This window comes from Penicillium oxalicum, chromosome I (assembly GCF_001723175.1).
Source record: "Penicillium oxalicum strain HP7-1 chromosome I, whole genome shotgun sequence".
Lineage (NCBI taxonomy): Eukaryota > Fungi > Ascomycota > Eurotiomycetes > Eurotiales > Aspergillaceae > Penicillium > Penicillium oxalicum.
Window position 1 is genome coordinate 3,403,571 of NC_064650.1, and position 21,522 is coordinate 3,425,092.

The 21,522-nt window shown below is 53.1% G+C and overlaps 8 protein-coding genes across 8 annotated transcripts; 3 read left to right on the forward strand and 5 right to left on the reverse strand.

Moving 5' to 3' along the window:
- Positions 1-570: 570 nt before the first annotated feature.
- POX_a01107 (uncharacterized protein) lies at positions 571-1,755 on the reverse strand (the record flags this gene model as incomplete). Its single annotated transcript, XM_050110037.1, has 2 exons — positions 571-1,214; positions 1,290-1,755. The coding sequence occupies 2 exons, from the start codon at positions 1,753-1,755 to the stop codon at positions 571-573; spliced, it is 1,110 nt and encodes a 369-aa protein (XP_049973805.1).
- A 619-nt stretch (positions 1,756-2,374) lies between these two features.
- On the reverse strand, positions 2,375-4,874 carry POX_a01108 (uncharacterized protein; the record flags this gene model as incomplete). Its single annotated transcript, XM_050110038.1, has 3 exons — positions 2,375-3,649; positions 3,756-4,250; positions 4,329-4,874. The coding sequence occupies 3 exons, from the start codon at positions 4,872-4,874 to the stop codon at positions 2,375-2,377; spliced, it is 2,316 nt and encodes a 771-aa protein (XP_049973806.1).
- A 663-nt stretch (positions 4,875-5,537) lies between these two features.
- On the reverse strand, positions 5,538-6,594 carry POX_a01109 (uncharacterized protein; the record flags this gene model as incomplete). The annotated part of the gene is made up of 2 exons (XM_050110039.1): positions 5,538-6,115; positions 6,183-6,594. 2 exons carry the CDS (start codon positions 6,592-6,594, stop codon positions 5,538-5,540), a joined length of 990 nt encoding a protein of 329 aa, XP_049973807.1.
- Positions 6,595-8,856: 2,262 nt separating this feature from the next.
- Positions 8,857-9,201, forward strand: POX_a01110 (uncharacterized protein; the record flags this gene model as incomplete). The annotated part of the gene is made up of 1 exon (XM_050110040.1): positions 8,857-9,201. One exon carries the CDS (start codon positions 8,857-8,859, stop codon positions 9,199-9,201), a length of 345 nt encoding a protein of 114 aa, XP_049973808.1.
- Positions 9,202-9,571: 370 nt separating this feature from the next.
- Positions 9,572-11,677, forward strand: POX_a01111 (6-phosphogluconate dehydrogenase, decarboxylating 1; the record flags this gene model as incomplete). The annotated part of the gene is made up of 4 exons (XM_050110041.1): positions 9,572-9,588; positions 9,978-10,165; positions 10,249-10,700; positions 10,808-11,677. The coding sequence occupies 4 exons, from the start codon at positions 9,572-9,574 to the stop codon at positions 11,675-11,677; spliced, it is 1,527 nt and encodes a 508-aa protein (XP_049973809.1).
- Positions 11,678-12,398: 721 nt separating this feature from the next.
- POX_a01112 (uncharacterized protein) lies at positions 12,399-13,317 on the forward strand (the record flags this gene model as incomplete). The annotated part of the gene is made up of 3 exons (XM_050110042.1): positions 12,399-12,529; positions 12,622-13,129; positions 13,222-13,317. 3 exons carry the CDS (start codon positions 12,399-12,401, stop codon positions 13,315-13,317), a joined length of 735 nt encoding a protein of 244 aa, XP_049973810.1.
- Positions 13,318-14,412: 1,095 nt separating this feature from the next.
- POX_a01113 (uncharacterized protein) lies at positions 14,413-17,643 on the reverse strand (the record flags this gene model as incomplete). The annotated part of the gene is made up of 1 exon (XM_050110043.1): positions 14,413-17,643. One exon carries the CDS (start codon positions 17,641-17,643, stop codon positions 14,413-14,415), a length of 3,231 nt encoding a protein of 1,076 aa, XP_049973811.1.
- A 1,047-nt stretch (positions 17,644-18,690) lies between these two features.
- POX_a01114 (uncharacterized protein) lies at positions 18,691-20,280 on the reverse strand (the record flags this gene model as incomplete). The annotated part of the gene is made up of 6 exons (XM_050110044.1): positions 18,691-19,036; positions 19,123-19,182; positions 19,246-19,326; positions 19,394-19,616; positions 19,698-19,777; positions 19,889-20,280. The coding sequence occupies 6 exons, from the start codon at positions 20,278-20,280 to the stop codon at positions 18,691-18,693; spliced, it is 1,182 nt and encodes a 393-aa protein (XP_049973812.1).
- Positions 20,281-21,522: the final 1,242 nt, after the last annotated feature.

A 21,522-nucleotide genomic window follows, 5' to 3' on the forward strand; every position in this document is an offset into this window, starting at 1 on the left:
AAAGACAGAGAGAGAGGAGAAGAACAGTGGTACCGCACTGAAGGAGAACGAGTGACTGGTTTTGGAGGGGGGGTTTTTTGCCCTGCGCGTCTTGCGTTGGACAGAGGGACAAATGGCTCTGTACTTTTAACGTCTCTATGTCAAAAAAGAGCGGGATGAGCTCACAGAAAAAGGTCGGTTTATAAGGGAGTTCCTAATTACAGGATATTTTATTTTCCTGGGTGATCTTGAGGAATAGGAATAACCCCCCAAAAAAAGGCAGGGACGCACTGTTGCGTGTGAGAGGAATGGAGTGTCCACGCTATCATGAGCCAGGTCATGCACCGAGTTACAGATAGCATCAGCTCGATTTCAGTCCGTGCTTCACTTTGCGACTGTGACTCGCTCCTCCTCGAGGATTATGGCCGACTTGCCATAGCCTCCGTGGCCTCGTTCAGCATACATCCACCACCCGAATTGACCTATATCACAAATTGTCCCGTTTCCTCAACGCCGTATGCTCAGATCAAGGAACATTTCCCTCCAACCGAGAAAGCAGCAAATCATCAGCAATACCATCTATTGTCGCCCTCATTGCCCGAGCATCCGTCGAGAGCCTCCGCCATTCACAACGATCCAAGCTATCGCCGTGACAGTGCAGAATATCACATCCCAGCTCACACTGCTGACAGCTGGGTGCTCGTAGATCACGCCGGGAATACTGCACACGAATGTCTTCAGGGAATGAATATCCATTGCCAACCCCATGTCTTGGAGTACCACAAATGTGGAATGCGCTTGGATGGCTACGCACGCCATCGTGTACCATCTGAAGAAACTCGAGTATCGCTGGGAGACTGTCTCTGCGCTTCCCTCCTTGGACTGCGCCTTTGTGTTCCATGACTGACCCGGCCGCAAGACCGCAGGAACAAACAGCAAAAGGTGGGGGATCAGCAAAAGCAACATGAAGTACCGGGTATGTGCAACGGTCGGAACCAGGACGGTACTGATGAGAGAGATCGCCACGGGCAGAATCTCCAGATACAACGGAGGTGACCAGACGACTGTAGAGTCTTGCTTCGGGATTTGGCCGGCCTTTTGACCTCCTACGTTCGCTGGAACGGGTCGTCTGGAGACCAGAATGGTGGCGAAGAACAGATTCTGTGCAAAGGAAATGGCAACAATTTGGCCCAGAAGCATGTACGCCCAGACATGGGGAATTGCGAATCTCCGAGCTATAATTCAACCAATGTGAGTAAGAGATCTCTCAAAACATACCGGGACATGCCATTTTTGGGATTCCAACTGACCCATGACACCAAGAAAGACACTCCACCCAGTAGTCCACAGGAAGATCTGACCGCTCCACCAGAATCGCGCAGGGGTCTCAATGACGGTCTCCCAAGCTTCACGGAAGAGTTTTGCATTCTGTAGCCAGAGCTCCAACTTGGTCAGCATGTTGACCTGAGCATCGGCCAGATCGATCAACGTTTGGCTTGCTGCCCAGTTGCGATACGAGTGCGCAAAGAACGCAAACATGTAATACCAGGTGGCGCCCAAACTCAGGGCCGCGAGAAGGGCGAAGAGAAGGAATTGGGCATGACCATGAGACCGATCCCAGTCATTTTGCTTCCGTCGGGCGTGATAGCGAACGTAGATTATCCGGCACGCATTGGCGGCCAAGGACGCTGCTAGAATGAGGTATCCTGCAAGGATCGGAAGAGACCGATAACCTAGGTCCAAGTGACCGGGCCGGACCCGTGAAGGATCTGACATGTCGCCTGCTGCTCTGTGTTTTTATTTCGTGAAAACAGCTGTGCAAATTTCCTCTCCGCAGAAGATGATTTGTGCCGGTGTAGTTGGAATAGCCCTTGGTCTCTGACCGTATGAATTAGTGTATCTCGACGGGGGCGGAAACTCGCAGCTGGATGTGGTCCGTCACGGGCACTAGCGGGTTCCCGGTTCGCTTCACGGGCTGCGCCAACCGGAGGCGCCTCGGACAAGACTCGTTGACAGTACTGACGCCAGAATCAATAACGGACATTGTCCTCCAAAGACCCAGCCGACGATTGCCCGAGCTCCAGATTTTCAGGTGAAAAAAAAAATCCATCGCGAGATCGACGGTAGGAAGTAGCGCACTGAGCAGCGATCATGCTCAACGCGATTGACTGAGATCGTCATGTACAAGACTGGAGGATTGTATGGATTGAAGAAGACGAGAAGCTATATAATGTACATTTCTTCCATCTAGGCCAGTTCATATTGCAAGGTGCCTGGTGTGCACTTTTCCAAAGACGTCATAGAAGGATTCGTGGATGAATTGTGCCTCTTGGACTTTTTGTTTGTCGCGAATGGTTTCCAACCACTGCATACAGTTCCAACTCCCAGTCCTCCTCTACCGGGGCTGAAAGGTACAGTCAACACTGTCATACACGTCCCCAATGAAGCTCTCGTAATTGAGCCATGCATTGTTGTCTGCTTGGGGCTGTACTCCTGGATTTCCCATGAAGTCCAAGTGGTCCCAGACACTTGGCCATGGTTCAAGTGTAAACGCAGGTGTAGCCATGGGGACGGGGTTATCAAATCGCTGACCAGCAGCAAAAACACCCGGCCCCTGCTGGTCAATTCCATAAAGCCCCGATGAATCTGCGGCCATCGTCGATTGAAGACCGTAGTGGCTGCTGACGGGAGCAAGGGGCGATGAAGCCATGTTCTTTGCAGGATGCTGGGGAGGTGAAATCTGGTGGTTTGGGGCAGTGGCAGAGTCACTGCCGAGCAGCCGCTTTCGGTGGGTTCGTGCCTGATTCATCAATTTCTGGAGCGGTTTCCACAGCATTCCATGCTGCGAGTCTGCAATCACAAAACTCGAATGATGGTAGACTTGCTCAATCGGAGGCCAATGTTTTGCAATGGTTGCTGGATCCTGGCAAACACAAATCTCTGCGAGCGCGACGGCCAGGCCGTGCCATGGAACCCAGAGAGACCCAAACCAGGTCCATGGCTGCATCGCAGGATCACTGGCTATTTCCATCACTTTTTGCAGATTGTCAGCCGCCAGGCTGAGCAGCATGTCCCCCTCAACAGGCGGAGGTATCCAGTTTCTGTTTCGCTGGATCGGTCGAACGCAGCCCATTTGCAGCCATCCGAAGAGAGTGTGAGTGACACGGGAAACGTAGAGGTGGTATGCTGATTGGTCCCGGTTGCATTGCACTAGACGTGCATTCGCTGTCTTTCTGAAGTTCGCGAGGACTTCCTGTCGCTTCTGTGACGACCGCACTGTCGGCTCAATGAAGTCAGTGAATCCAATCGACCGAGCGACTGACTGGGCAGCCGCAATGATCAAAGTCTGGGTCATATCCGTGAACACGCTCTCAGGGTGCTCCTGAAAGGGTGCATCCATGCCGTGCCAGATATCTTCATCGTTAATGTTCGCGGGGAGAACATAGTCCAGCCAGGCCGATTGCATCATCGGCTCGGAGGCTCGGTCCAGCGAGGCGGCCAAGTCGAGCACGCCAATCGCTTGCCATGTACGCCGCCGAAGCTCTTGCTCGAACGGGCTGACATGAAAGGGAGGTACCGGCATGTGAAGACAGAGCGCTTGGCCCACACGGAGGGCCATGGAGCTCATTGTCCACACTCTTCGGCTTTGATCTTGGCATCGAGCCGCCAGCTATTCACCCAGTCAGTTTCCACATATGGTACACCGGTACAGGCACAGCCACGCAACGGCGATCAGCTTCTCGACCGAGAGTCATCGAGAGTGGGCAATCACTCACCAATGAAAGTACATAAGCCTGGAGTACTGTCAATTCGTTGGTGGTCACAAAATCCGACTTGACCAATGCAGCTTCTGTCTCCCTTTGTAATTCGGCTGTGACAGGCTTCTTGTCCATACCAAACAGCAGTTGGCACTGGCTATTGTCGATGGTGCAAACGGCTGCATAGAACACGGCCCAGGCTAAGGTCATGGGGGCTTGGTGATCCTGTTCATAGTCGAGGTAAGGCTGTTCGTCGCAAAGAAAGGCCCGCAGTGAAGGCCGATGCAGAATTTTAAACACAGGATCCACGTTACTCAGGTAGATCTCGCACAGCTGCCGCCGTATGTGGTGAGGAATTTGAAATCCTCTCTGCGACTGCGGTGAGCTGGTCATACTCTCAGAGGTCTCGGAGCCCACCAACGAAGCTCCGAAGCCAGGTTGGCTCCTGACTTCCTCCTCCTCTGCTTGTTCATACTCCAAGCGATCATCTAGGACATGGCGCAATTCTTGAGTCTGCATTCACCGTCAACCAGGGATTCCACGGACGCACTCTGAACGAGTCCTAGAAGTGAAAAGTCCGTTAGATCTTACCTGCTGCATGATGTCCTCCCAAAATGAGCTCGCGATGTATGTCGTAGAAGGCCGTGGCCGATGTGGCAAGATTATCGTGTGGGACTGAGCATTCTGATCTCGCCAACTTTCGACCTCTTGCATCTTCGTTTCAAACTGGTCTCGGTCCTCGGGCTGACTTGCGGCGGCGCTTGGCCGCGATGATGGCTGCTCGTGGTTTGCAGCCTCTCCATTGCGCTCTGTTGCTACCTGCTTCAAAAGCTTTTCGAGCTTGGCAACCCGCTCCGCCAGCTCCTTATCTGAGCCTTGTGCTCGCTCGGGAGCCTTGCGAGTACGACCTCGCGGGAGACGGGCACGCTCCACCGGGACACAGACGAATCCCAAGCGCACGCAGCTGGTGCAAGGACTCAGCTTGTCGCATTTGACTTTACGCTGACGACAGGCCTCACAGCTGAGACGCACCTTTGGGGCAGATGAGCGCGACGATGCGGCCGTCCTTGTCGCCGCAGCTGCCGCAGCTGGCGCAGCCGGGTCAGACTGGACTGTGGGGTCGGTCCGGTCCGACATTCTTTGACCCTCGACCGCGGCCTGTGGAGTAGGGATGTAATTACAGCTCATATATCAATTGCGCATGACTTGAGGCCCCGTATTTCATGAAGCATATGTGGCTGGAGTATACGGTTCTTTGACAAGGTGTGTGCGCAGATGTGGGGAGAGGAGGAGGCGACCCGCAAGGTCACGGCTCATGATCCCGCAGCGGCACCGTTCCGTTTGAAGGTCGCAGCCTCGTGGAGGTGGAATCCTCCATCTTGGCAAGGACTCTCCTGATGCTCTGTCGATTCAACGGCCGATAGGCTAGAATTTAAGCTAGTTTTCTGCTGAGCCTCTTTGTGAAGTCGCCAACGGTATCATTCTACGCTGCTATGACATCAAACATGTCCCACACGAAGTGGCTACGTTTTCAAAGATCATGCCTACTGGTATCGTGAAGATGGACGCATGCTGACCATTCTGCTAAAGGTGGGCACCATCCGGCCGACAAATCATGAACACCGACTCTGGAAAATACAGTCTTAAAAAAGATCCACTCTATGAGCAATTTGAATCAATATTACAGCGATAAAAAGAGACCAGCCTCTACCATTTCATATGACATGGAACGTGATGAATTATTAAATTGACAAGACGGAAGCATGACCGATGGAGGGACGGTGACGCATTGGATGAGGATCAGCCCAAAATCTTGAGGCCTCCCTTGGTTTTCCCAGACTTCTTCACGCCGTCTTGCTTCACCTTGGCTCCCGATCCTCGTGCGACGCCAGCACCACCAGAACCACCACCGTGATTCTTTCGCTGGTTCTTGTTCACCGAAACCGGTTTGACCTCTGTATTGGCACGGCGCAGCAGGATGGGGTGAGATCCAATGTATTTGCCCTGCATCTCACGCGCTGCCTTGAAGTAATCATCTCCATCGCTGAAGCTGATGAAGCCATAGCCCTTGCTTTTCTGCGTTCGTTTCTCACGAATGACACGGGCTTTTTGGACGGATGAGTAGCGGGCAAATGCCTTCAGCAACGAATCGTCAGTCACCTCGCCAGCGAGATTACCAACAAACAGCCGGAAGTGGGCTGGGTCCCATTCCAACAAGGTTGGGTCGGTCCACTGCTGGCCACCCCCCGACCGGGTGACAGTGACCTGCGGTTCTGCCTGTGGTGTGGGTATCGGGATTGGGGTGCTGGCAACAGACGGAGTGCCGGCATTTGGACCCTGCGGCTTGGCCGCTTCATCGGCAGGGTTGACATATGCCGCTTTGCCATTGCGCAATCTGAGCTTCGGTCTCCGCGTCTATCCCAGACGATTGGCTTTGCCGGGTACCATGAGCGCCATGGGGCGGGGGTTGATTGTGATTGGGCGTGGGTCCAAAGGGATTCTGAATCTGCGGCACGCTGGGGGCATAGTACTGAGGCCCGCTTTGGTAGGATTGAGGTTGCGACTGATACGTCTGAGGCGCCTGGTAGGTCTGTACGTGTGGCTGGGGTGGCTGATAGTAAGCACCGTAGCCGGTTGCAGGGGACGCGTAGGGAGCAGTCGAGACAGGCGGCGTTGCGACGGCCGGGCTTTGAGTGCGATATGGCTGTGTCTGCGACTGGGTAGAAGCTACGGCGCGTGGCTGAAAGGCCGTGAATGCGCTGTAGCCTGCTGGTTTAGAACCATTGCTAGAAGGTGGAGGACGGGGTGGAAGTGAGGCGGGTGTCTGGTTGAGACCTGGAGGTGGCGGATAGGACATGATGAATGAGTCGTCCCCAAGTGGAAGTTGAGCTAGTGTGCAGTGCAGTAGCTGCAACGTACCTTAGCTTCGAGCCTGCGAGGAAAGACACCGATGGAATCACTAGTCGGTCTCTCTGTTCTCACTAGGTGTGGTCGCGGAAAGACAAGAGCAAGTCGTAGTATCGATGATCAGAAAGCTTCAATGAAGATGTTCAGTGTAGAATCTTCGGGAGTTCTTCTACGGCAGAATAAGGTTATGTTCTGACCGCCTTTGGAAAGAGCCTATGAGAATACACTTTGTCAAGCCAATTCTTGCTGCAAGCCAACACAGCCACAGTTGCTCAGAGTATTCGATTCGAGGACCTGCATCATTGTTTTGTTGTGCTGAATCTCCTCAAAATAGGGAAAATCTCATCCTTCACAATGAAAATCTCCTATGCCGTGATGGTCGACGATTTTCCAGCTTTGGAAAGCTCCCAGTTGTTTGCGAACTTGAATTTCAATGTGGGAACTGGTCCTCCAGTTTCGTGCAAAATACATATCTACAGTCCTGAATGATCGACGCCAGTGGCATTGTTAGTCAAGGCATGGCCTATAATTTGGAACCGAGTATCTTATGTCTATATCCACAGTCTCCTAGCAAGGCTCCCTTCGGAGTGACCCATTTAATGTGACCGCCCGGAAGGTGATCACGGATTGGATCTGGACACAGCCGATGGAATTCGAGAATCTGAGATATATTTCCATTGACGCCCACGCTGGCACGCATTGATGGGGAGTCCTATCGAAGCCCCCACCTAGGACTCCGCCTATTCACCCGATGCCTACTGATGCCTAGTATAAACTGTAAAAACATTGATTCGCAGGTCCTTAGGTTGAGACCTGTTGATTGTCCCTTAGTCGAGCCCTAGTGGAGGTTCCAGGTACAATCTACGCCGGGGACGTGTATATCTCCAAGTCCTGAACCGTTTGACGGATGTAACTCCTCGCCAGGAAGTGACTCCGCTCACTTAATGTCGACCCCCACGGACTGGATCAGTGAAACTTATTTCATGTCCCGCTGGAAGTTGATCACCGCGACGCCGAGATCCATGGATAGACTTTGTTCAGCAATTGGCGTGTCGCACGCTTTCCTGTGATCTGCCACCAAAGCCCCTTTGAGACCCAGGGAAAATTGATCATCCATCGTCGGCGAATGGCGCTCTACCATCGGTAATAGCCTGTATCCCTCTGATTTGATTGCAGTGACCATCAATCGTCCTCGGTACACCCCAGCTATGAGATCTTTCGCCCTCGATCGTCCGAGGGTGTTCTTCCCGACGGCTAATATCGTGAACAATATTCCGGTGCGACACTGTAGCCGTCTCGCACGCCAACGTCGGATGTGGACTGGAAATTGAACCCCCACTCTAGTCCGCATTTGGCGTAGTGTGCCCGAAGCCGGTTGTTGGTGGGCGGTCGGCAGCGTCTGGAAGTTTTCCCGTGGATTTCATCGCCAGAACAGTTCACCGATGCGCGGATGAATAATCAGTGGGCGTTGCATGCCCAGTCTGGGAAGTCACCCTGGATCTCAGAGTAGAATCGGTATGAAAGGGCCAGGCCGTCAGACGGGGGTGGTGGACGACTGAGCAAACAACCCTGCTGGATGCAATTGATCGTGGTCCCCGACTGGAGAGTTGAGGCCATGACCAATCTCTAATTCAGGCTGAGCTAATCTCTGACTCAAGAGAGCTTGACTCGGGAGCACCGCGCATCTACATCTATACCGTTGAGAGGCTCATTGGTATTGTCTTTTTCACTCTCCTTTCCGGCGTGGTTGAGGACCAATCAAGGCCGCAGCGCGTGCGGGCGGAAGAGATGATGAGATCACTGCCCCTCCATACCCCTCCGTGCCCCGCGGTAATTTACCTGCGAGAGCGGTACAATCGGTGTACTCTCGTACAAGACCGTTGCTCGCAAGGTCGATTCTCTCGACGGGTGCCCAGTCGACAGCGTACCACTCAGATCCAAAAAAGGTACACCTCGTCAGGACGAGATCGACCGGGATTTGTTGACGCATAGTTGGGGACGTGACAGTCCGAACTCTGTTCGCATACCAATCTCCAGAACCTACGCAAACAGCCAATTGAATCAGGACGGGATCGTGGCCTGTGGCTCTATCCTCTTCGAGCGAGAGCCGAGTGGGAGGAGACCCTCTTCAACTCTTCACCGGAGGACTCTCCTCCTGTAAGAACAATAGCCGCCCCGGTAACCATGTATACTCAAGCAAACCTCTTAGAGAATGGCCTTGGGAGGAGCATCCCGGGCTGCACTTCTGCCGTTGATTTGTGGTCCCAAAGTTCACCGACATAAGCGCTTTCATTTCACCGTGCAAGCCCCGAGGTGCTCGACCAGAACGTCCGCATTATCCGAGCATCAACGGCCGATAATGTCGCCGTTCTCCATCAAGTCACGCCAGCAAAGTAGAGTCCTTACCGGCATCTTTTACAAGGAGCAACGAGATAAAATCCAGATCGAAAAGAAGACCACTAGCGTCTGGGCTCGCTGCTTTCAGGGCTTCATGGGTCAAGCTCAATATCAGCCTACCAGATACCGATACCGAGTCAGGGACCTACATTGTCCCTGAACAACTCGGACGCAACAGTCCAATACTAACAATAAGTGATCGAGTGCTCAATGCCAATGCCAATGCCAATAATAAACACTAAACACTCAAGCATCAACGATAGAAGACTACCACTGTAGGAGTATCGTACAGTGGAGCGTACTACAGTACTGGACTGATCCGCCCACGCACCCCCGCCGGCATGTCCCACAGCCCACTTGATGACGGAAGAGTTGCTCCGTCAGCCGGCTAACTGGGTGTCATGATTATTATTCTTTCCCCTCCGCCCTCCTTTCCTCCTCACTCCTTCATCTCCTCTCGCCATCCCACCTCTGTAGATACCCTACAACAATCTACTTTCTCTCTCCATCTTCAATCACACACATACACCATGGCTGACCAGGCTGTGTAAGTCTCTCTCCCCTGCCACATCTTCCCCCTCCTGTGCATGGCGCACCAGCATGGATACCCCGCCGTCACTATCCCGACGATCATCACCACATTCTTGCCCCCTCTCTTGGTGCACTGTCCTGGACCCTTGAGCTTCCAGGCGACTCGAAAGAGAACATTGGACCTTCTGCTTCTGCGTGAGAGCTCAAGTGAGCAAATTGTTCTAATGGGCAATCTATGCGCTGCTTCCGGCCGGGTTCACCGGAGGACGGTTCTGGAGACTTTGGCCTCCTGAGCTTTGCGAGATGAAGCAAAATGATAACCCCTCTCGCCCTCTCTGCGTGTCTCAATTTGTCATTTCTTTTCTTTTCCGGCTGTTGACGCTAGAACCTTGTCACTGACTGTAGTGCCCGTCTCGCCGGCATTAATGTCGGCGCACCGGCGCACCCTGCTCCTAGTGCTGATTTCGGCCTCATCGGTCTGGCCGTTATGGGCCAGAACCTGATCCTCAACGCTGCCGATCACGGTTTCACTGTTTGCGCCTACAACCGCACAACCTCCAAGGTCGACCGCTTCCTCGACAACGAGGCCAAGGGTAAGCAATCTCCATTCCGGGCAACGGCCCTTTTTGACTTGGTGTCTGCTCTGCGCGGGTTGGCTGAATTGTTCCATTTGCAGGCAAGTCCATCGTCGGTGCTCACTCCGTTGAGGAGTTCTGCTCCAAGCTGAAGCGTCCTCGTCGCATTATGCTTCTTGTCATGGCCGGCAAGCCCGTCGATGACTTCATCGAGTCTCTTCTCCCCCACCTGGAGAAGGGCGACATCATCATTGACGGTGGTAACTCTCACTTCCCCGACAGCAACCGCCGCACCAAGTACCTCCAGGAGAAGGGCATCAACTTCGTCGGCAGCGGTGTCTCTGGTGGTGAGGAGGGTGCCCGCTACGGCCCCTCCCTCATGCCCGGTGGTAACGAGGCCGCCTGGCCCCACATTAAGGACATCTTCCAGAGCATCGCCGCCAAGAGCGACGGTGAGGCCTGCTGTGACTGGGTCGGTGACGAGGGTGCTGGCCACTACGTCAAGATGGTTCACAACGGTATTGAGTACGGTGACATGCAGCTGATTTGCGAGGTGAGTCTCCCTGACGTTGTCGAATGGATCAGTCTCCAGTCGTCCCCGTCAAGATTGGCGACGGACGTCATTGTCGTCGACATTCAAAACTAATCACTCAATCTCAGGCCTACGACATTCTCAAGCGCGGTCTTGGATTGTCCTGCAAGGAGATCGGCGACGTTTTCGCCAAGTGGAACACTGGTGTTCTGGACTCCTTCCTTATTGAGATCACCCGCGATGTTCTCTACTACAACGACAACGATGGCACTCCCCTCGTCGAGAAGATCCTCGACAAGGCCGGCCAGAAGGGTACCGGCAAGTGGACCGCTATCAACGCTCTCGACCTCGGCATGCCCGTCACCCTCATCGGCGAGGCTGTCTTCGCCCGCTGCCTGTCTGCCCTCAAGGACGAGCGTGGCCGTGCCGCTACCATCCTGAGCGGCCCTACCCCCGAATTCACCGGCGACAAGGCCGCTTTCATCGACGACCTGGAGCAGGCTCTGTATGCCTCCAAGATCATCTCCTACGCCCAGGGCTTCATGCTCATCCAGAACGCCGCCAAGGAGTACGGCTGGAAGCTGAACAAGCCCTCCATTGCCCTGATGTGGCGTGGTGGCTGCATCATCCGCTCCGTCTTCCTCAAGGACATCACTAACGCCTACCGCAACAACCCCGACCTCGAGAACTTGCTGTTCGACGACTTCTTCACCAAGGCTATCCACAAGGCCCAGTCTGGCTGGCGTAACGTCGTGAGCAAGTCTGCTCTGTGGGGTATTCCTCTGCCCGCCTTCACCACTGCCCTCAGCTTCTACGACGGGTACCGCACCAAGGACCTCCCCGCCAACCTGCTGCAGGCTCAGCGCGACTACTTCGGTGCCCACACCTTCCGCATCAAGCCCGAGTTCGCCAGCGAGAACTTCCCCGAGGGCAAGGACATTCACGTCAACTGGACTGGCCGCGGTGGTGATGTCTCCGCCTCCACCTACATCGCATAAGCGGTGGGTTGGAACGATATGGAATAAAATTTTGGGTTCAAATGTATTTAGATGCCACTATGAATGGAACGTAACGAATTTTTGTAATTACATCGATTCTGTCTTTGTCTCTTATCTTGGTTTTGACGGTCGATCTTTTGGGAGCTTTCTCGTAGCAGAGGCAGACTTTACCTCGTCGCTCTGACTCTGGTCCACCGGCGCATCTCGACTCCAGCCGAGAGGGACACAATTGGAACTAAACCCGATTTGGTCACGGCCGAGCAACGTTGCTCCTGCCATCTTATCGCATCACCTCCCCTCTCTTTCATCCAACAAGTCCCGGGGAAAGGCACTCTCTCCTTCCTTTTCCTTTTTTTTTCTTTTCTTTTGGTTCTTCTCCTCCCATCGCTCATTCCGTCTGGTCTTGTGCAATCCTTGTTACCTTCCCGATCATTCAGCGCGAGAGAAGAGAGAAGTGGGGACCGCCGCCCATTGACGCTCCAGGCGCAGCTACTAGTCCGTGGAACACCGAAGTCATCCAGCAGTGAGCACGACCTGAGCCGTCTCCAGAAACCCCACCGGCGATTGAGTGTGATCGGCAACGTCCAAATGAGCGAGGGGCTTTCATCTCATCTTTGATAAGCTCTTTCCCCATTCGATTCCATCTGGATCCGTGAGATCAACTCGTGTATCACCTGTTGACGTGTGCACCACACCGCCCAAGGCCCTCATCAAGCGCCGCATGGCGGAGAATAAGCGCCAGAACCCTGGAGCGAAGGGGAATCAGAATCCCGGCAGTGCCTCCACTGCAGGCGGCACGACGGCGAATATGGTTCCTCTAGAGGCCGCTTTGAGCGGCGCAATCGGTGCACGGTAAGCACTGCGTGCCTTGGTCGTACACTCCGTTGATTCCTTTGATGGACAGCCGACGAGAGACTAACCCGCCTTGTCTGCGCTCTTCCTAGTGTTCGTATTACAACGGCTGCCCCAAATGCTTCCACATTCGAAGGCATCCTGTTCACCGCATGCCCTATCACCAACCTCGTCGCCATCAACACCTTCCCCGCCTCGGCCGCTGCGGACTCGAAGCAAGCCTCCAATGGAGACTATCACGTCATTCCCATCTCTCGCATCCAAAACTTCCAGTTGCTCGCAGCCCCCTCAAACTCCTCCGATGGAACTTCCTTTACGGATGCGATACCCTCGATCCAGGCGCTCGACATTCGTGCCCTGAAGACCCGCGAGGCCAAGGCGATCGGCGAGGCGATGGACCGTGAAGCCCGTCGTGGAAAGGGCGTCACCCGCGAAGCTCAGGATATTTTTGATGCTTTTAGCCGCACCATGCCTGCCCATTGGAATGGTCCCCGAATTGTGGTGGCCGATTCCGTCAGCATTGCTCCGCCGTATCGAGTCGAGGATTGTCGGCCGCTTGTCGCAGGCAACGACGCCGCGTTGACTCGGGTACGGAAAGTGGTAAGTCAAGCCCTTGCAACCTGCCAGATTGAAGTTGAAAACAAACAAACAATCAATCCCTGCGCAAGTTCACTGACTGGGGTCTCGAACAGCTGGAGATGGAGCGCAAGAAGATCGAGTTTCGCAACGCTAGCGCAACAATCGGTTCGACCAGCACCTTCACCCGTAATGAGCGCAAAGGGGGTTAAAAGTTGAAATCCTTGAAACTGACTTCAAGCTCTATTCATGTGTTTTTGAGCATCATGCTTGATATGTTGTCAAGCAAAAAGAAAAGAAAAAAAATGACATCATGAACGGTGCTGGGAAATGATGAATCAATTCCAATGTCTTCCTAAATATCTCGAGGTGAGGGAATTCTGAGAACGCATAGGGTTCGGCATGGAGCATGAGAGGCGAGCTGCTGCGGTCCGAAAGGGCAATCTGATGTCCGGTTTTGTAGGTTGGAAATGCAAGTTTTTAAACAGATCTGCGCATTAGCCTGACTTCACTAAATTGAAGATAATTTAATCAACCCAGCCTAGAGGAGGTAGGTGGTGATCGGGGCTGACGACGACACCAAGGTCGCTGGGTGAGTCTTTGTTCGTTACCTGGAGAAAATGGATAGGTAGTCCAGGTTTCAAAGTAGATTTTTATTGAAAAGTCTGCAACCGGAGGTTCCAGACGTCCGAGAAATCCCCAACTTCAGCTGCAGCATAGTTCTCATGGTCTTGTGCAATTGTTCACTGTTTTCCAAAAGTTCTCTCCGAGGGGGTTTGTGCCTGCTTGATCTCGCAGATGGGCCCCTGGACGGGACGTGTATTCAACCTAATCCATCATGGAGTAGGTTCCAAAATTGAGGAACGAGGTCCACGCCGCTTGTGTTTTGTCGAAGAAGGTCTATATAGACACTGCCGGGTACTTGGGAGTGATCAACCTCCAATCCAGGTATAGATTCTAAATTTTGCCGCATCTACAACGAGTGGAGCTGGACCGATTTGACCAGTACCAGTGACAAAGCCTAGTGAGCATATACGGAAAAAGATAAAGAACAACATGAATTGCCGAAATTGTTTCCAAGACCAGCATCAACGCCGTATTGAAATAAAAAGTCCAATCACCACAGGATACAAACGCAACGCGCTCGCTATACGTCAGGAAATACCTCCACCAAAAACAAAGGGCAAAGGGGAAAGGGGAAAAAACACTTCCAAAATTCGCTTCCTCCACTCATTCACAGAGTTAAAGAGGAGGGAAAATGGAAAACGAGAGAATCCTCAATGCAAGGGTACATGAACCTCGACATTTCAGCCAGAGACGGGTTTACCATAAACAAGGTCACAGACCGTCCCGACAAACCCTTCTAGTCCGGACATCGGGTTAACTCCAGTGGTACTTCCCGAGCCACTGCCGGCATTGACATTGCTGTCAGCAAGGGAAGGAGAAGAAGGAAGAGGCGCCATCACCCCTGCCGAGGCCGTCATCGACATGCCCGGCATCACGAGGACTTGTAAACCGAGCTCGATCCATTCCACGGATGTGACAAGGCCAAAGGTGATTTTGACGTCCTCGGTGATTCCGGAGGCTCCTGGTGCGTTGCCCGATATGCCGGACGAGACCATCTTACTGATATCGTTAGCGGATGGACGGCGTCGGATTGATCCATCTGCACGACTGGCGCGATTGGCATTTCCACTCTTTTCTTTCGATGGCGACGGCGAGGAAGATTTGTCGTCGCCGTCGAAGCTGAAGAATTCTAGCTCGGTGGGAGATGGAGACCTAGAATCGTCATGGGGGTCTTCTTGGAGGTCGTCACCGGCACCTGCGAGGGCCATGCAGACAACCCGCACCGTGGTACGTACATTGGCTATGTAAGCGATGGCGTTTCCGCCGAGAAGCAAAGGAGGCGAATTGGGGGCTGAAAATTCAGCAGCCGAGAAAGTCGCTGTGAAGCCAGTGTGAAAGACTAGGGGCAGAATCGGCGACAGGGGCGACGGAAGCGTCTGACTCGGATACAGTGATGGATGCAGGTCTGCAAGTACCATGCCTTTTCTAATTCTGCTCAACTGAGGCAGCTTCCCGTCTTCCGTTGAGGCAAGCAGCTCGATTCCGATGGTGCCGACTTGATCCTCTTTCAGGCGGCGCACCGGCAAGCGGAGATTCCTAACACTGACGACCCGGATGCGTTGCCATTTGACCTGCGTCAAGCCATCCTTGCTCGAAAGCATCCCATGGGAGAGGGAGGCGGGGAACTGAGCAGAGACACCGGGACCACTGCTGCGAGAAAGAAGATTCAAGGGGGCAGAGTCACCACCGCAGTCTGCGGAAGTGTCGACCAGGCTGGGGCCGATTACCATCTCATCACCAACAGCGATACTACCATGCCGCACCAAGCCGCAAAGAACCATACCACGGCTTTGACAACCGTCTTTGTCGGCAGATACAGAGTATACCTTGGATGGTGGTATCGCAAACACCTCGTCAATGTCAAAAACGGCCGTAGGGTGACTTGACTGACCCAATGGTCGATCAATACGCAGGCTCCTTTGTGGCCGGCGGGTGGGAATTGGAAGATAACGTAGCAATGCATGCAATTTTCCCGCCCCCGTGCCATCGACCGCACTGCAGAGAACAATAGGCACGGTGGTAGGCCACTGATCACCTGCCGTGGCAAGAACCTTGCGCACACCATCGCTATCAGCAGGACTAATCTGCTGCAGGTCCAATGTTTTATCCTTTGCAGGTGACGCAGGGAGCATTGCCGGCTTACGGCCGGCGGCCTTGAGAGCCGACAAAACCCGAGCAAGATTCTCACGCAACCTTCCTCGCGAAGCCACATCCAGCTTGGTGACGACGACAATGACATTCATATCGAGTTTCAGACATAGGTCCAAGTACGCCAAGCATCGTTCGATCTCTCCAGCGGGCTCAACCGCGGAATCCGCGTCAACGCTTGTTTCATCGCCGCAATTGGCGGGGATGCAGAGCATCACATAGTGGGGAGCCCAGCTCACCAGTCCACGCAAAGTGGACTTGAGATACCGAACCGAACCCGGGAGGTCGGACACAAAGGCCAGACGACCCCCACGGGACGCGGCATGAATGTCATCCCACGCAGCCACGTTTCCCGACGCATAATTCACCACGATAGGAGGTTTGTCGCCAGAATAGCCAATCAGTTCCTGCGCGACTGAGCTGGTGATGCCCGAGGAAATTTCGTGACGGTGTTTCAACAAGCTCAGTCGGCTGCTTCCTCGACCGTTGTCGAAGATGGACGATGTCAAAGTGCCCACGAGGGAAGACTTTCCAGATGCGCTCGACCCGGCAATGGAGATGCGAATCTGCTCGGTGGTGGAAGAGTCTTCCTCTGCACTGGTCTCGGCACTTGTATTCGTTTTCAAAGAGCTAGATGCGGAATCTTTCCTCGCCCGCGAAGAGGTCAGCTTGTAGTGATCCAGGTCTGGCGAGACCAGAGCTTCTGCAACCCAGAGATTGGCCCGGTGGCATTTGCTCGAGTCCAGGGGCACCGCAGGAGAGTCGTCTGCCCATTCACATTTGCCCACGACGACTCGACGGAGGATCTCGACCTTGCATCCCAGACTGGCAGACATGGCCCGCAAGTTCGTGACGCTCTCATCCAGCTCATCCTCGGTGAGTCCGACAAAGGTACCATCATCGGCAACGCCGATTTCATACAAGGCACCTTGACTTTCCTCCAGACCCGGCAGAAGACGGGCGGGTTTCGACGGCACCCCCAGTTGCGGAGTCGCATCCGGAAGCACAGGCACGACTAGATTAGCCGTTGTCGATGAATGGAATGGCGATGACTGTTGCAGGCGCCAAAGAAGCTGGGTGGTCAGACCCTGCAGTCGCTGCTGCCGGCTTTGGGCCGACTTGGCCTGCATTGGCCGAGGAGCCGCATCTTGCGCCGGGGACGAGGAATACGAATTTGGAGTGACTGAGACTCGAGAATGATACGAGCCTGCGACTACACTTCCCGTGGACATGGAAAGATAAGGCCGTCGAGGGCGGAGCAAGAGATGCAACTTGTATTCCGTTGGACCCTCTTGAGGTTCCGGTTCAAGCTTGGTGATTCCATAGTCCGACAGAAAGTCCGGCGCGCGATCCAAATGAGAACTGGATCGGGTCCGCACAGCCAGGCCTGTTTTACTGTTCAGGGCAGGCTGACTCGTCTGGTTGCTCTGCGGGGTGGAAGACCCCGACGTCGACCATGGGGAGGACACCCTGGGCGGGTCCGGATCATACGTGAAGATAGAAGCCATGACTGTTCCTTTCGCAGAATGCAAATTTATACGGGTATTAGAGATATTCGGTAAGAGGTAGACTTCCAACAGAAACGTGCAATTGTAGCTGTGAAGACGGAAGCAGGCATTCTTGCGCCGAGCAGAAATCCGGGTAAGTGTTGAAATGATACTCACGACCAAGTCGCAAATACCTGGTGTGGAGATCATAAGAGGAGGGGGGAGATGTGGTGACCACTTTGAGTCACCAGGGTCCTGGTTGCCTGAGGCATACATTCTCTCATCGATCTGGAGTCACAACGTCATTGCAATTGTTAAATCCTACGACCACTTTGTCAGGGCATGAGCAGAATGCTCACTTCCCGGCCCTTTTAATACGAGCAAAAGTGATTGTGACCTAGATTGAGGTTGCACTTGTGATTCTCTCTTCATCTTCCTCTTTTTTTTTCTATTTTTTTTTTCCAGAAAAGAATATAAAACTAAAAATTTCCCAGGGGATCAAAAAGTCTGAAGACTGGATCCAACGTCATCTCACTGCAGTCAGCATAAGTGCCTTGCATGGATCGAGTGATCCACTGCATCTCGATACCAAATGCTCTACTATAAGTGGTCCGGGCCAGCGATTAGACCTCCTCTCTATATAGTACCATCTATTTATGCCGTCCCTTTACATGATGAAGTGTATTCTGTCTCGTTTGCACTTCTAGCATTTAGCAGACTTCCAAGCTAATAAACATGAAGCAAATGGCTAATTTTGACAGCTCATATAGTACATCTTAGTAGTTTACTGCAGGCATGCTAGGTACATAAGTGTATCAAGGGTTCTCTGTCGTTCTCTAGCTTGAACCCGACTCGGATTCTTGGAATGAAGGTTCCCGTCCACGTCCATAGATCGACTGCCTCATCCACCTAGGTAGGGAACCAGACCTTTCAGTCAGCGCTTCAAGCACACTGATGGGGGGTTCCGGTTGAGAATTGACCCTCTTAACTTTAATAGACGCTGGAATCCAAGCGTGTGATGCGTTATCATGGCGGCTCATGTGACTGTCATGGATGGCTATACATTTTCAAAACGACAAGTGACCAGCCCTGTCTGAAGGCAAAAGTTCTCCAAAGCAAGCAAAAACAGAGAAAGACAACAAAAGGAGAGGGGAAAAAAAAGACAAAAAACGCCCACACACAGTGTCATAAATGTATCCTGGCAAAAGAAGGAAACACCCCCCAAAAAAGCAAAAAAAAAAAGCTGCATGATCCGATCACCTTTCAAAAACACCCTTTGCGCCATGTTTTACACCCGAATACTCCGTGGCAAAAAAAAAGAGGCTAGTCCGTCGAAGACTCCCGTCCGGAACCTTTACACTTGCCCTGTGCCACGTGGATATTCCGAGCCGTCGTGCGGGTAAAAACTGCACCGCAGACGGGGCATTCCGCTTTTGCAACGACGCCGGATTTCTCTCGCTGGTGACGCAGGAGATTGCTGAAAGTAGAGAACTCACGGCCATCGCAGCCATGGTCCCAGCATTGTGGTCGGGGTCGTGCATTGGCTCCACGCACGGGACGTTCCCTGGAGTCACCGGAGGAGAGTGCGGAGGGGGAATGGAAGACACCTTCTAAGGGGACTGACGAAGCCTGGGGGCTGATCGGAGAGGAATGTGAAGAGTGCGTTGATCTGATACCAAATGGTCAATTGCTGTACGGTGAGGGGGATGGAAAAAAGTGGATTGGGACGATCACGCTGGACTCTGGCGCACTTACGGAATCGTGTGTGCTTCTGGGAAATAGTAGGTGGGCTGGTTCATCATATATGGAGATGATCTGGACCAGATGTTAGATCGTTTGACCGCAATGTTATCGGTGCCAGGCCCATAAGAGACTCACCCTGTTGCAAAACTTTGCTCGGTCATCACGGCAGGAGCCGACTGCGCGTGGAATGAGCGTGCGGCGGGAGCAATAGGTGGACTGTTTTGTCGTTGGTATTCGTTAGTTCAAAGGCCTGGTGGCGTGGAGAAGCGTCATCGACGCATACCTCTGAGCATGAACCTGGCGGGGGATGCCTCCGGAAGCCACTGGCAGGTAAGGAGAAGATTGTTGAGGGGTGTGAGGGTGTACATAGGATGCCGGCCCGCCGGGTGGAAGTTGGTAGTCTTGGGGGAATTGGGTCGGTGGGTATGATTGTTGAGGGGGAATTTGCTGGTTGAAGTTGCCCGTGGGAGGCTGGGGTGGATAAGAGCGATTGCCCCAGATGTAGGCTGGTTTGGACAAATCAGCAAATTTGTCAGACCGTTGGGGTTGAGACGTCTGCTTGTCCCGCTCAAGAAGAAGTCACTCACGGTCATTGTTCTGCTGCATCAGGCCGATCAAATAAGGGCTTGAAGCTACTGACATCGGATATGCTGGAAGCTCCGAACTGCTGCCGGACCGCTTGCAGGGTCAGTGACACTCCCAGGCATCCACGTTGACGCTGATGCAGCCATTGAGACTATTTGACCACTTTGTCCTGTCCATGGTAGGGGATACTGACCGTGTGGTGCTTTCGTCAGGGACTGGTTTTCCTTGGTGGCCACTATTTCCAGCGTGCTTGGTTCCAAGGCGTTTCACCGATAGGGCGATTTCAAAGTCACTAGCCGTGAGAGGTACCTCCGTACTCAGCGGTAACGAGGTGTTTGATTGCAGTGGAAGGGAGACTGGCAGTAGCTGCTGTTGTTGCGAGCAGGAACTGACACCTGGCGCCAGAATATGAAAGGGCCAGGAATAGTCCGAGCCAAGAGACGGGTTTACACGTCGATGATAAGCAGAATCAAATCCTGACTCGTGCGTGGGCGGGCACAGTTCGGGATCTGGGTGCGGAAGGAAAGTGGGTTGACAGCTGATTTGTGACTGAGAATAACATGAGTTTGAGTTCTCGGGCGACATTGCTGTTTTGAGTTCACGACATGGATTCCAACAGAGTGAAATCATACTCCAAAAGTGGGTTGATGGAGGGGGCCAGAGGGGCGTCAGCCGTGGACGGGTGAGAGTCAGGCTGGAGAAAAGGTAGAAAGGAGGAGGGGTGCCAAGTGTAAAATAGAATGAAAACACAAAATATCACCATTCACACACAGGTTGAACCTACAGCTGGTCTTTGTATAAGGAATTTTTTCTCAAAAAAAATTTGGATGAGCACGATGCAAGCGATTCCAGACCTTTTTGATCGCAAAAGATACCAATCGGCCTCGGGGTGAAAGGTTCACTCCTGATCCGCGCACGAGATTATTGTCCTTTTTTTTTTTTTTCTTGCTTCACTTCTCAGACTCCTGAGGCCTTTTGGCTAGAGCGTTCTCAAGTCAAGCTCAAAGAGCTCCCAGTCGGTCCCCGCAATTGCTGGGATGCAAAAGCCCTGGTGCAGACTAGGCACTGATGGATTGTAGCAAAGTATGAAACAACGTGCAGTAGCCGACGACAATCACTCCTCTCGAGTGGATAGACTGTCGATCCACCCGGGGAGGGTGTTGACAGGCTGCGGAGAATGCTTCTGTTTCTTGTTGTTCGGAGAAATAGAAGTATCAAGAGGTCACCCAGAAGACTTGGTCTGAGTGTTGATGATAGATGGGGATGAAAGAGGCACGTAGCAGGAGTCGTAGTAATAGTAATGGGTTCCAAGCAACAAGCCACTTATGGATTTAGTTCAAAAGATGTGGATACAAAAGCCGAATGGGTGTGAAACGCCTTCACCCGGACAGATGTCCATCGGCGGTTCCTGTCGGTCATGTTTCTTGCCCTGTATGGAAACAGTAATCCCAGGGCTCAATTGTACCAAAAAGGCCGCAGAACGGTATGGATTGGACGTCCTCTGCAGTAAGCGGCTATGAGAAATCCTTCGATCTTCATCGAGTGGGCCGAAATCGCTGTATCCTGGTGAACTCGGAGTGGCTCGGTGCCAATTGGTTAACTTTTTTTGACCCCCACAGTTGGCAACGGGGTCTTGCATTTTAGACCAAAGCCAATGTGGGAAGCCCAGAGAACCAAAGAGTGACTAGTAGACCAACAAAGCAACAGGTCAAAGAAAGGGGGGTGGAGAGCGATAGAGCGAGAGAAGAGAGACGGAAAGACAGAGAGGGGGGGGCTGAACGAGGTTTCTGGGTGTTGTTGGCGATGGTTTGACCTGATTTGACTTGG